At 41.6% G+C, this 14,876-nt stretch overlaps 1 protein-coding gene across 5 annotated transcripts in view; it reads left to right on the top strand.

Moving 5' to 3' along the window:
* Positions 1–5,326: 5,326 nt before the first annotated feature.
* Positions 5,327–14,876, top strand: part of COG5 (component of oligomeric golgi complex 5) — a 174,559-nt gene continuing 165,009 nt past the window's right edge. For 4 of the 5 annotated variants that reach the window (XM_083399587.1, XM_083399588.1, XM_083399589.1 and 1 more), the window contains exons 1-3: positions 5,327–5,681; positions 6,209–6,348; positions 8,853–8,910. In XM_083399587.1, coding sequence (XP_083255713.1) covers positions 5,603–5,681; positions 6,209–6,348; positions 8,853–8,910 — 277 coding nt within the window. In that variant the 5' untranslated portion in view covers positions 5,327–5,602. The remainder of the gene's footprint in view (positions 5,682–6,208; positions 6,349–8,852; positions 8,911–14,876) is intronic. The other variant, XR_014502094.1, reaches the window with a different exon arrangement.

Genomic DNA, 14,876 nt, shown 5'->3' with positions numbered 1-14,876 from the left:
TTATGGCTGCAATCCTAAACTTGCTTACATGAGAGTAAGCATCACTGAGTGCAATGGGACTCCTTCTGAGCACACATTTGTTTAGGATTACGTTCTAAGGTTCTGTTTGTAGAATACAAAGCAGAATGTGATGTCTCTATTTCTCAGGGCTACCTTTAGGTGCTACTGCCATAAAGGCGACACTATTTATGACAAATAAATAATGCAATAATAAGTACTAGGAATCTTTTTCCTGGAGAGCAACAGTGGGCTCTAAGTTGCTAACACAAAAGTATGCATTAAAATGCTTGGGATACACGAATCATTTATTTCCGAGCTGGTGATATGATGCCTTTAACTCATTAGTTCAGGATATGCCTTGCAGTCTCAAATCATTGATTTTCTTGGATGGTTTAAACCAGCAGTGGCGAATCTTTTTGGAAAGTGTGTTCTAAGTCAAATCCAAACTATAAGGCAGTTCCATTTCTAGTTTGTACTGTTATGGTACATACCTAGCGTTCCCATTGTGCTGTTCCATGCGTTGGTGTATTTTTGCCCCTTGTGTACCAAATCATGGAGGGCAATTGCACATATCTGGAAGGACAGGCTTGGAGCCCAGGTTTTGCTCTGTGCCATACTAGACTCAATGCCTTTATTTACTTGCTCAGGTGTGCCACAAACTCTTGGTTCCTGTGGCACCTGTGGCACCCATGCTGCAGTGTGGCTTCAATCTTGTAATCAGCCCTGCCTCTTTTAACCATTAATCAATACAATATTCCAGCAAATAACAAATATTTGTTCTGCTATTTAAAAAAATCATTTATGATATATCTGGAATGAAATACTACTTTCCTACATGTCCCTAAATGTAGCTACATGAGCAAATAAGCATTTAGGGTGAAGTCTGTTGTAAAGGGCATATAATGACGGTGTTATATTAGTTCTCGGTACAATTATGCCAACTTAAAATGTCAGATTAAAATCTTGATTTGGTAATACTTTTTTTAAAAAAAAATGTACAGCTAGTAATAATAACTGGAGATAAACAAAAGAGCAACTAATCACCAGAGCATTCTAACGGCATGTATTTTGTGTTAGTGAATAGTGGGTTTTTTGTATGGTTTGAGGATCAAAATCCAAAAATTCCTAGGCCACCTATCACATGTGTATCTAAAAAAAGCGCCACTCTTACAAGTGCCTTATTATGTGAAAACAAATTCCAATTAATGGTTCTGCTGAATTCATTTAACAGCATGAAGGAAGAAAGCTGTTGTCAGTATATTTCTCAACAGCTGTACAAGACCACCATTTCATTCATAAATATGTATAATGTATATGTCTATATTAAAAATAATAAAAGTTTTACACAATATATTTCTGAGCTCCTCTTTTTTACTCTTCCCACTCCCAAGCAATGAAACATGAAACATAGGAGGGAATTGGAAAAATTATAGAATGAAAAAAATATAGATGTTCCATTTATAAATAAATAAATATAAATGTTTCAACATGATATGCTCAAGCAAGTAAAAGCTATAGTAAAGTGCAAAAGCATATTTATTCTTACTTACTATTGTGTTTTCATTTTATTGGATACTGTTTATTAGGAAAGTGTGATCTGCCTACGTGTCACTAAAATGGAGTTAACTTGGAAAGAGCTTATTTGAATAGACGAGATTGTCCTTTTTCACCTTTGCTATTTGCTTTATCCATATAGCCCTTAGCTAAGCTGTAAGAACTACCAGAATACTAGAGGTTGTTAAGGTAGGAAGGTGTCTAAATTCAATTTATATGTAGATGATGTAGCCTGGGTTATATATAATAGCACTAATTCTTACGAAACTTTGACCAATGATTACTAGTAAGGCTTCAGGTTATAAAATCAATTTTACAAAATATGGATGCTTTAGCTTTAATAAGAATAATTCTATGCAAACAAACATAACCAAACATTGTAAATTCCATGGATAAACAATCAGATATTGGGTATATGGGTAATGCAAAATGTATAAACATTATCAGAATATAATCATAATAAATGAATGACTTAAAATTATATAAGATCTCAGTTGATGAAACAAACTGAAAATATAATGGATGGGAAGGATGTCAGTGTTAAAAAGTCCCTGACAGATGCCCCCCCCAACTTGCTCTGCTTCAGGACCCTTTGCCTATTGCTTCATTACAGAGGCCAGAATTTTGCTTCCTCTCATATTCAAGATTTTTTACTTGCATTGTTGTATATAAAACAGAGAGTTTTCCACATTGTTTTCTAAATGGAGAAACTGATTGTTGGTCTTCTGGAGAAGTTAGCTTGCTTGCCTTATTCATAGGAAACTGCTTGGGCAGTGTCAGACATTGACCCATCCACCTCAGCATCGTCTACACTGACCGGCAGCATCTCTCCCGGGTTTCAGACAGGGAACATTCTCTGCCCCACCTGGAGATGTCACCCAGGATTATCTATGAGGATGGGATAATGCAAAGCAGATTGTCTAATCCTGTGCTATGGACACCCCTAGACTTGGGAGTCTTCTACTGCATTTCAAGGGACGTTGGGATTGTCTCCCTTTGGAAATGGGGCTGAATGAAGAATGATCCAATATAAAAACATGAACTCCAAAAGAGAAGATTCACCTGCAGACGGAGCAGCAGGTGCTTCAAAGTTCTGAAGGAACATCGGGGGGGGGGCAAGTTTGGCCCAGGGTCCAGGTGGGTGGGTTGCCATGGGAACAATGACCTGCCCTCCTTTGTGACATCTCCTGCTTCTCCCTTAAAAGCCTCCAACTACAGGTGTCCATTGTGGGTTAGTGAGGAGAGGTAGAGAGAGAGGTGGGTGTGCAGAAGGAGATCTAGGAGACGCTTTGGTTTAGGAGAGGCAGGGACTGTTTTAATAGGAGGCGGAGGCAACAGCAACAATGCGGTCAATTCCAGAAATCGAGGAGGAAGGCAGGATCAGCGGACTTGTCCTTCGTGGGACAGAATGGTAAGTTTGTGGGGCCCCATCCTATTCTTTGCCTCATCTCCTTCTCACCAGAACAACTCCCGTAGGTTCATTATCACGTGGTGCTGATAATGCCAAGGTTGCAGGCTCGGTCCCTGCATGGGACAGCTGCACTGCCCGCAGAATCCTTGAGTCTCTCTTCCCTAAATTGGGGGGGGGGGGGCTGAAGTGGTGACATCCCCCATGGTGGCGATTCCAGGGTCCCCTCTTCAGGGTCACCCAGATTTTGGGAGGCATATAAGTGGAGCAAGCAGGAGAACTCTCTTGGTATTTTGAGGGGGAAATCCCCAAAGCAGAAGAGATCCTTGGACAGCTTCAGAACCAGCCTCAGGGCCACCAGCTTACCAGCCTAGAAAGACTTAAGGACTGGAACTCCAGCATATTTAACTTTCAAACCATTTGGAGTACAAAAACTAAGAAGCCGAAATGGGGACTTTGGAACTATTCTCAATTACCACTGTATGGAGAAGACAAGTATAATTTTGTTTTACAGAAATAAAGTTTGACTTGCTTTTTCATTTCTCTCTGTGTGTTTTCCCCCTCTCTCTTCTTTTTGTTGTGGTTGTAACAAAATTTAATTCTGCATTTTACTTGAGTTATTTTTGAAGTTTCTTATTTGTTTTCTTTTTCCTTTTAATTTTTTTGTTACTGTACTTTGATTAGCTGTATGGGGGAAGGGGAAGGTTGACGAAAGGGAAAGGGAAATTGGATGCTCAGTCTGGGAGAAAGGAAATAGTCTCACTCTTGGGCTGAGCTGAGAATTGCAGGTGTGACCTTGGACAATTTAAAAATAGTTCTGGGAAGCCGCTGAAGTAGAGATGGCGAGTAAACAGGAAGGAGCAATTACCAGGAAAGCAGGTAATTGCCAGGTTTTAAGCAGAGGTTGGATGGCCATCTCTCATGAATGATCTAGTTGAGATTCCTGCATTGGAGGAAGCTGCACTAGACAGTGGCGTAGCGTGGGTTGTCAGCACCCGGGGCAAGGCAAGTAATTTGTGCCCCCCCCGCTGCACTGTCCCTCCCCCAGATAGTCCCTCGCTCTCTCTCCGCACCGCACCGCACGCCTGGCACCCTCCCCTCCACAGTGGGCGGCGACCCGGATCGGATTCGCACAGCCAGCACTGCAGTGAGAGAGAGTGAGTGAGCCAGGAAGGGGCAGAGAGCTGCGAGTGCGAGCGCGCCCCCCCCCCCCCGATGTTGCTCCCGGTGCGGCCGGCCCCCCCTGCACCCCCCCACGCTATGCCACTGGCAGTAGATGACCCTCGGGGTCCCCTTACAACTCTATAAACCTCAGAATGTATCCTAAATTGGTATCATAGTGGCTTTGTGATGTGAAGAGGGTCTTAGTATCTCACTGCCTAATTTCACCCACCATATAAACAAGCAGGGAAGGAATCTGCAGTTCAGGGATAGCACGACACCTCTTCTTCTTTGGTGATCGCTTGTAGCCGAGTAAGATTGTCTTCCATAAACACGGTTTTTACAATGAGTCCGTAAGTGACGGTGGAGGCCAATTCTGGCCCCACATGTCCTTCCACAGTGGGGACATTGGTTCCCAGGCGGGAGCTGATCACGGTGTGGATTTGCCAAGCGTGCCTTCCTCTTAGCATGTTTCTCCCTTGTGTCCTGAGTTCGAGTGTCTTCAAAGCCCATGACACCTTTGGTAAAGGATGTTCTCCAATTGGAGTGCTCGCAGGCCAGTGTTTCCAAATTGTCGGTGTTTATACCTCAGAGCCTAGGACTTGCCGATCAGAAGGTCACGGTTCGAATCCCTGCGACGGGGTGAGCTCCAGTTGCTCGGTCCCTGCTCCTGCCAACCTAGCAGTTCGAAAGCACGTCAAAGTGCAAGTAGATAAATAGGTACCACTCCGGCGGGAAGGTAAACGGCGTTTCCGTGCGCTGCTCTGGTTCGCCAAAAGCGGCTTAGTCATGCCGGCCACATGACCCAGAAGCTGTACGCCGGCTCCCTTGGCCAATAAAGCGAGATGAGCACTGCAACCCCAGAGTCGGCCACGACTGGACCTAATGGTCAGGGGTCCTTTTACCTTTATACTACATTTTAAAAGATTTGCCTTGAGACAGTCTTTAAACCTCTTTTATTGACCACCAGGCTTTCCCTTTTTAAGTTTGGAATAGAGTGGTTGCTTTGGAAGACGATCATCAGGCATCCGCACAACATGACCAGTCCAACGAAGTTGATGTTAAAGAATCGTTGCTTCAACACTGGTGATCTTTAGGGGTGACCCATAACGGCGATAACTGAAATCAGGCCGGCATGAGCCCTCAAACTCCGCGCGCGCATCGCTCTATCCTTTAGCACCTCTATGTTGACAATCCCACACAGTTCGCATTGGAAACCGAAGCATTCGATTCCAGGCCGGGAAAGCCCGATGCAGAGACTCCCCGCGCTGCTCCCGGCGCCTCTTTGCTCTTCCCACTCGCCCACCTGCGGCGGAAGGGGGAAAGAGGCCGTGCGAGAGATGCCCGGAGAAGAAAGGCTTTGTTCCGCCTCTAGCCCTTTCCTATCTCTAGGGTTGCCCCGTGAGGGCGGCCGAAGGACAGGGCGGCCGTCGCGGCTTGAGTGCGTCACGGCGGAGACGCTCACCCACCTGTGCCAGCATGGAAGGGAAGAGAGGCGCCGCTGAGGTGGCGGCGGCTGAAGCCCCGGACCCGGCGGCCGGGGAGTTGCTAGGAGACGGTGAGGGGGCAAGTTGGGCGAGAGGAGGAAGGAGGCGGCGGCGGCGGCGGCCGGGGCGGAGGGAGACCCCCGTTGGCCTCGCGTGGGGGTCGGTGGGGAGAACTTCCTGCTGCGCGCGCTTTAGGATGGCAACCAGCGCGCGTTGCGCGGCTTTGCGCCTAGGCCCTGGCGCTGCTCTCTTCGAGCTTTGCCTCCTTTCCTACCCTGAAGGGATGCCACCGAGAAAAGCAGCCCTTGACTCTGGACAAATAAGGGCTCAGGCTGTTCGGGGTATTTTATTGAGGGCTCCTTTTTAGGTGGGGACCTGAGTTCCTGGCAACTTTGGAAAAAGTTAACAGAGTGCAGCTGATGGACTGGGCAGGAAGGCCCCCCGGGAGCTACTTGATTATTACTCTTTTTTTTCTTTTGCGGTGGAGGTTTCTGCCTGCTCAAGAGCGAAATGATAATAAAAAAGATCGTGGACTATCTGTGTCAGGAAAAGAAGATGCCAAGCCTCCCCTCTCTCTCTCCTCTTGCGTCTCTTTCAGAATGCTATGCGGACTTCTTGAAGGAAGATTTTGACGTGAAGGCGTACACCTCGCAATCGATTCACCAAGCTGTGATAGCTGAACAGTTAGCGAAACTTGCTCAAGGGATTAGTCAGCTGGATAAAGAGCTGCACTTGCAGGTAAGTGCCACCCGTATCACCCAAATCTGTATATACCGGCAGCTGAGCTTCTGAAAAGGCATTGAATTGTTTGTTCGACTCTACAGACCTGCCCCAAAAGGAATGTCATACTTAACTAATTGAAGATGCTTTCTGTCAATGAATGTATATATGGGAAAGTGACGGTTAAATTTTGCCTCCTGCAGAAAGTTTTCAAATAAACATGCACAGGCAACATTAATATGGTTGTCTCATAGCCAGTGTTATGATGATAATTGTCAGTGTGTAAGCTCCCCAAAATGGTCTGTAGCTATTGTAAGTGTATAGTAATGTATATCTATACACGTTTATTTGTTGGTGGTGGAGAAATAAATGCAAAGTTAAGCTGTGAATGTAAGATGCCTAACCACACAATGTGAAGAGTGATAATTGGTTTGCCTTATATACATTGGGATGATCCAAGTGGTTCATTCAGCCTTAAAGAGAGGCTTCAGAGCTCACTTAACTTTATTGGGCACACAAAACTTTTCCAAGATATGCAATTATATTTGTACTTGCTACATAAACTGCTGAGCCTTTCTGGGATCTTCCTTGAGCACAGAGCAGGGAGCCTGTGCCAGTGCTGGAAAACAGAATTTCTTCTTGTGGCCCAGCATGCAATCCACAACACCAACTGTATTTGCTTATTAGTATTCTTTTTATTAGAATGCGGTTTGTCCTCTTACATGTAAATGAATCCTAGGAATGTTGTTAACAGAATGCCCAAGTCCTGATGTAAGAGCTGTGCAATGCAATTTGGAACAGGAGAAATATGCTTTGTGATGGTAGAACATGTGATTTAATTGTGGCTACTGTTTGAACTGAGAAGACAGGAGAATTCAGGATTAGTTAGAATTACCTTTATAGGTAAAATACGGTTATCCTTGTTAAAATATTTGCCAGCATCTTAACAACTAAACATGAGTAGATTCTGTTGAGGAAATTCTGTATTGAATGGGAGAATTAAACTTCACTTTGGTATTCACACTTAATTAATCAACCAGTCAATCAATAGATTTTTATTGTTTATAGCCAATAGCCATCACAATACAATATAAGCACAAATCACACAACTAACAGAAATTGAATCGCATAGGTTAAATTTTTGGGTTAACAGTTTATTGCTGGTGACTTGAGGCAATAATCACTCTTTGATTTTGATATAAAATGTCAGTTTTCAATCAGTTTATAACAACTGCCAGAGGTTATCCTTTAACCAATGTGCAGGTGCATTTCTCATAACTGAATATATTTACTCTGAGTCTAGCCAAGGTTGAGTGCTTCTGGTTTAGAATGGAAACTGTCAGTAAGCAGTGCGGTGCAATATTGATTTCCTGCCAGCTCTAACATGTGTCCTTTAAATAGTTATTACGGAAAAGGCAGGCAGTGATCCTTTGGGTGCCGCAAACCAAGTTGGTTTGCCTTTCTGTGGAGTTTGGATACTTTGTAAGGTGGGGCTTCATTGGAAGCCCAGTTACTCTTATGACGCTTTTCACATGCAATATCAAACCGTACACTAGTAGTTACGTGCAATAGTAGCAGCAGGCCATGAATTTGGGCGCTTTCCTCCTCCCGCCCCTCGGTCATGGCAAGGAGATTGGGTGCTTCTGCTTCTGTTTTACATTTTTAATCAGAATTTCTTGCTATATCTAAATTGGTGTGAGGGAACTCTGCTTATATTATTTATTCATTCCACAAAACTAAAAGGCAAACCTCAAAGCATTTTACAAAAAAGAATAAAACATGACATTATTAGTTTAAAAACCAGTTACAGACTATCTTCAGAAATAATTAAAATCAACAATAAGCTAAAAGCCAGATTAAAACGTATGTTTATATAGGCTTGCCTAAACAGAAATGTTTTTAGCAGGCACCTAAAGGCACAGTGAAGGCCTGATGTTCATAGGCAGAAAGTTTCAGAGTGTGGGTGCTGCCACCCTACAAGCTCAATTTCTTACCAATTTGGAACAAATGATATGTGACACCTGTAATAGATTAGAGCTGCCGATTGGCCTTATATGGGGTAAGGCAATTTTGCAGGTAAACTGTGTATTATATGATGATTTGTTCAAACAAGCCAGGGTCAAACCATGGTTTATAAGCCTCGCTTGTTAATTTTACATAGTTTAAAACGAAACCTCTTGGTTTGTATGTAACAATAAACTCTGGTTAGTATAAAACTGGATATGGAAGTTTCAGATCTCCTCCTTTGCAATTGTGTTCAAGTCTGCGGCTCGCTGCTGCTTCTATGTTTAATGCTAGTGGTTTAGTGCTCTTTCGCTATATAATGGGTGAAATATTATCAGCGCTGCCCTAAAATTTTATGTCATGCTACTTGCATTAGAAGTGCGAATTAGAAAGGCCAGGATTCAGACAACCATGCAACAAATTCAGCAAACGGAAGGGCAGTTTGAACTTGCATTTCTGAGACAGCATATTTGTTTTGTATTATTCTTCTGATAATAGTTGACAGTCTTATTTTATAGGTAGTTGCAAGGCATGAGGATTTGCTAGCGCAAGCAACTGGCATTGAATCCCTGGAAGGTAAGCATGGTTTATTAACTTTATAATTTTTACAAAGAATCTCTTATCCTAGGAGTGGGTTTCTTTTCCATTTGCATAGGGGTGGGGCCTTGGAAGAGGAACCAAAATTATGTGGTTTGCTTCTGTTTTAATGAATCTCAAAGCTATGCCAATTTCCCAGAAAGGATGGTCAGGTTTCATAACTTCTCAAAGCCTCTTATAATATATGAGCTTATTTATTAGCATGCTATACCAAAACTTCCTTTGCCACTCTTCCAGTGAGTTTATGTTGTTTTCAGTACTTTCTGATTACTATCTGAGTGTTTATTTAATATTTTTCTAGTTAGCTCTTGCTAGTTTTTCCTAATTGTGTTCTTAATGTAGCTTAGAAGTACAAGTAAATCAGCCTACGATATCGTTTAAATTAATAATAATTTATATAGTTTACATATCTGTCAAATGCACTTAAAACTCAATTTAAGTTGATTGTATCATTAATCATTGGAATTAACAGCTCTACATTTTTAGGATCTTAATGTGGATATAATACCAAAGATAAAACATTTTTGAAAAGGTTTTTTTCTTCCATTTATCCTTAATGTTTTAATCCAGAGTCTGAATATATATAACTAATGAGCAGAACTTAGTTGAACAATAGTTCAGGTAAATCACTATCCCTTTGTTATAATGCTGCACAACTACATTTTTAAAAAATCACAGAACTGGAAAACCTTGAAAGGCCTGAAATCATAGTATAGTGGACTTACAGAAAAAGTTTATCAAACTATTGGAGTTTAATTGCATCGTTTTGTTACTCGTTAACATACCGTCGGGTTTCCTTTTGTCAGATTAAAGTATACTTCCTTAACTCGTCAGCAGGTGGAGCTGTTCATATAATGCTGTCTAATAGTCACTTGTGGCTAAATAGAAGTGTTGTTTACATCGAAAACCATTGAGAACCTGAATGAACTGCAGATTTGGGTAATTAAGCAGCTTTTCAATCGAAAGAATTAATGGAGTAAAGAAATAGAGTTTTTTAAAAGTTTTTTTAAAAAGATTTTTTAAAAAAAATGTATTTATTTTGACTACACTAGACTAACACGGCTACCCACCTGAATCTACACACACACACACACACACACACACACGTGTACATTGATATTTTACCATTTGGAAAAAATATTGCACTACATCTCCTTTTATTTCAGTTATTCACATTGCAGTTCATTTGAGTCACTGAATTCACTGAAGCTGCAAACCTAGATCCACCTTTCTGGGAGCAAGGCCCATTGAACTCAGTGAGATTTCACTGTGCCATTACTTGCGTTTAAACAGCACTTCCATTTGCTGGGCATTATTCTGTGAACACTTTAATGCTGATTTCCCAGTGCAAGTTTTTAAAAGTGCGCTTAGCAGGCGCTGATATTTATGGTAGTATACCGGATTGCAGATCTGTGAAAAAGATTTGCTTCTTTATGAAAAACAGAAACGGACAGGGATAGCTTAGAAAAAGCGACTGATTAAATGCCATGTAGCATTTTAGTTGATATTTTAGAATGTAAAATGCTATTTTATTTATTGATTGGTTTTACCTTGTGGGCTTATAGCCGAATAAAGTATCTGAATCTGAATCATGTAGCATTCACTGAGTTTTCTTCTCCCTCCTCTCTCTCTCTCTCTCTCTCTCTCTCTCTCTTTTTGGTCAGCTATTTACGGAAATGAGTGCTTTATGTTTGCTTGACGCTGTGGAGGAATAAATGATAATATGTTGATTGTTTCTGTTTTTATTCTTTTTTGCCTGCTCCCCTCCCATTAACTGGAAAAACCCAAGAGATGCCAGGTTATTTATAGTTGAGCAGCTTATAGCACCATTCATAACAAAAACTAAATTTTCAGTTTGTTGTTATAGTCTGAATAAAGGTAAAGGGACCTCTGACCCTTAGGTCCAGTCGTGGCCAGGGTTGCGGCGCTCATCTTGCTTTACTGGCCAAGGGAGCCGGCGTACAGCTTCCGGGTCATGTGGCCAGCATGACTAAGCCGCTTCTGGCAAAACCAGAGCAGCGCACAGAAACGCCATTTACCTTCCTGCCGGAGTGGTACCTATTTATCTACTTGCACTTCGTGCTTTCGAACTGCTAGGTTGGCAGGAGCAGGGACCGAGCAACGGGAGCTCACCCTGTCGCAGGGATTCGAACCGTCGACCTTCTGATCGGCAAGCCCTAGGCTCTGTGGTTTAGACCGCAGCGCCACCCGCGTCCCTATAGTCTGAATAAGCTACTTTTAATATACCAGACGTGATAGTTTTGTGGCAAACCCAAGTTATACGGGGAACCAGCTCACCTATGAAAAGGGTGAAGTACCTGCCTCAGGCGGTGGAAGGACAAGAGGTGGCTCTCCAGCCGCCTCACTGCTTCTGCTGCCACCAGAACACCCACTTCTCCCCGGGCGGAAAAGCCAAGTGGTGTTGCTTTCCTCCACAGCGTCAAGCAAACATAAAGCACTCCTTGACTCCTGCTGAGTTTGCCGAAAGCCAGGGCATTTGGATGGTGGAAGGGGAGGGCAGCATTGGGGAGTTGGAGGTGGCCGCCTCTGGTTATACATGATGCCTTTTATGTTCCTAAAACAAGAAAGTGATTTTCAGTCTGTAAAAAGTGCTGAAAAGAACACTACAGTATTGCATCCCCCCCCCCTTTTTAAAAAAATACCCCAATGGAAAAAACACGGCTTCAATATTTCTGGAAATGATTCCTCAGCCACGCAAGAAAATATGGGCAAATTGTGTGGTTTTGGGCATAGAGGAGGGAGATCTGTGGTCTAATAATAATAATAATAATAATAATAACAATAATAATTTATTATTTGTACCCCGCCCATCTGGCTGGGTTTCCCCAGCCACTCTGGGCGGCTTCCACAGAGACCAAAAATACACTAAAATGTCATACATTAAAAACATCCCTGAACAGGGCTGCCTTCAAATATCTTCTGAATGTCAGGTAGTTGTTTATTGCTTAGACATCTGATGGGAGGGCGTTCCACAGGGTGGGTGCCACTACCGAGAAGGCCCTCTGCTTGGTTCCCTGTAGCTTTGCTTCTGGCCATGAGGGAACCGCCAGAAGGCCCAGTTTGCTGAGGGGCCTTGTACCAGGTCCTTGCTTCCATCACCAGAAGAGGTTTTCTTGGAGGGAACTTGGGCTAGGACCGCTTTTGTGGCAGTGTCCTGCTTATTGAGTTCTCTCCTGAAAAAAACTAGTTCCATCCCTGATGGTTTTTAAATGGAATTTCATTTCAGTTTGCAAAACGAAAATGAAAAAGACAAGCAAAAAAAAGAAACCAGTTGTTTCAATGTCTCCAATCTGCTTTTTAATCTTTTGGATTATATCTAGTTCCTTGTTTTCAGTGCTTTTCAATGAGTATGGCTCATGCTGGATGTACCGTATTTTTCGCTCTATAAGACGCATCAGACCACAAGACGCACCTAGTTTTTAGAGGAGGAAAACAAGAAAAAAAATATTCTGAATGTCAGAAGCCAGAACAGCAAGAGGGATCGTTGTGCAGTGAAAGCAGCAATCCCTATTGCTGTTCTGGCTTCTAGGATAGCTGTGCAGCCTGCATTCGCTCCATAAGACGCACACACATTTCCCCTTACTTTTTAGGAGGGAAAAAGTGAGTCTTATAGAGCAAAAAATACGGTAATATGTTTATTACAGCATTTTAAATGGTTCAGTGGGGCCCTAGGCAGCCTAGAAGTGTTAAATAAAGAATCTGCCATACAGTGTGGATACTGTCCGGCGTTTGACCACAAGAAAGATTGATGTGTGGATAGAAGGATGTTGGGTCATGTGTTGTTCCTCATGCTCCTTGGGGGAGAAGGTAGCTTAAAAAAAAAAAATTAAAACTTTCATACTTTTTATGGACACAGCTCTTGAAGCCTGAACACTCCTTAAAGATTCTGAGCTTATGAGCAGAGAGCAACCCTAATTTGATTATGCCCCCTGTCTAATGAAATAATGCATAATATTTTATCTGAATCCTAACTCCTTGATGTATAGATGACTAAGCCTTGACAAATGTGTGGGATGACAAATTCTTGTTGAGACACCCTGGCATGCTGAGCCTACAGAGATACATATATAGAACTGGACTCCTACATGAGATGGAACTGCTAATGTAACGTTCTGAGTTGCAGCATGTACTTTTACAACAAAAGATCAGCGCTGCTTCAGATATGCCGAAATTTGGCTGTTCTGTTTGGGAGAAAATTGTGATGCTCCTTTGATAACATAACTCATATTTAAGTGCCCTAAATATGAAAAGGATTGGTCTGCTAGGCTGTAATCCTAAGACTACTTATACTGAATTCAGTAGAACTTCCCAAGTTAAAAAAAAGGGGGGAAAGAATCAGCTGGTAAGCTTAAAAAAACAGTTGATTTTCTGGCATATTAGCAATGTCATCTCAAAAATTCTGGGATTTCTGGAGTGAGAAAATATTCTTAGTGATGTTGAATAAAATATATTGAGTCGTGGTGGTAGGGAGTTCAGTATACTCTGTACGTCTTTAATCAGTGTTCTCAGACTTTCTCTTAGTACTTATTGTGTAATAGCCTTGATTGATTTTCTAGGAAGTAATGAATTCTAGGCAATAATGGATTCCAAACAGATTCTAAATGTAGCACAATACTATTAGTAGCTATAGAGATGTCAAGAGAACTTGGCACTTTCGAGTAACCGGCCTCAGATTTCAGCCTGCCAAGTTTCAGCTTGGATTACTAGAGTAATTGCTGGGCTTGTTTTATAGATGATATATGAGAGTCCTGGGTTCAAATTCAGACTTGGCCATAAAGCTCACTGGGTAGAGTTTGGTGGCTTGTCATTTGTTTACTTGACCTCCTTCACAATAGTAGTTTGAGTGATTAAGGGTGAGAGACCTTCTGTTGCTCATCAGGTAATGGCTTTTCCCACCTGCCTTGCTCCACCCTCCAGCCCTTGCAGCCTTTCCCAGACCATGACTTTAGAAACAGCAGAAGCTGCTGGAGTTCAGGGATATATATATTTGTAAAAATTGTAAGTTGTGTGTCCTTATTTCTCAGTTTGATCCTTTTTCATGGTTTTGTGGTGTTTTGTGCATTGTGATTTGCTGTTATTTTTATTTATTATAAATTAGTAATTCTTTTTTTAAAAAATAATATTTATTAGAAGTTTAATAGTTACAGGGGAAAAAACAAAGGAGAGAAAGAAACAATAAAAGATTTAACAAACAATACATCAAAAAGAAAAAGAAAAAGAAGAAAAAAATACATCAAAACAACTAGAGAAACAAAAACATTTAAAAAACACATCCTATATTTCCATATCTTTACCTTTCATTTACTTGTTTCATATGCCTCGTCTAGACCTCCTCACACCTCCCTTTTTTGTATTCTAGTTCAATATAAATTAGTAATTCTTTATTGTAATTGATAGGTGTAAACTGTTTATTTTTTTGCTCATGTTTAATTTTACTGTTTACTATTGGGGTCACAAAGAGTCGGACACGGCTAAATGACTAAACGGCAACAAAAACAATTGGATTCTAATGGATTATTGAATATTGCTTCATTTGATATGTTTATTTTAAAGTGATTGTGACTTTTATATTGGATCAGATAGCTGCTATTAATGTTTGATGTTTTATTATTATTTTTATATGTGTTGGAAGCCACCCAGAGTGGCTGGGGCAACCCAGCCAGATGGGCGGGGTATAAATAAAAAAATATCGTCGTTGCTGCCATTGGTATTATTAAGGCTACAATCCTTAATGTACTTGGCAGAAAGTACATCCCATTGAGTGGTACTTGCACATGTGTATAAATGGTTAGGATGAGGCTGTAAATGTGTTAAGAGCAATACGTTTTATTTTATTTATTGTCTTCATTAGTTGCTCCCTCCCACCCCCCGGAAGACGAACCTCAGAGAGACTTACAAAAATGAACATTAAAAGCAAGGGTAAA

The sequence above is a fragment of the Podarcis tiliguerta genome, assembly GCF_965153285.1.
Source record: "Podarcis tiliguerta genome assembly, chromosome: 10".
Lineage (NCBI taxonomy): Eukaryota > Metazoa > Chordata > Lepidosauria > Squamata > Lacertidae > Podarcis > Podarcis tiliguerta.
The sequence above is the reverse complement of the archived record's forward strand: the minus strand, read 5'-3'. Positions and strand labels throughout refer to the sequence as shown.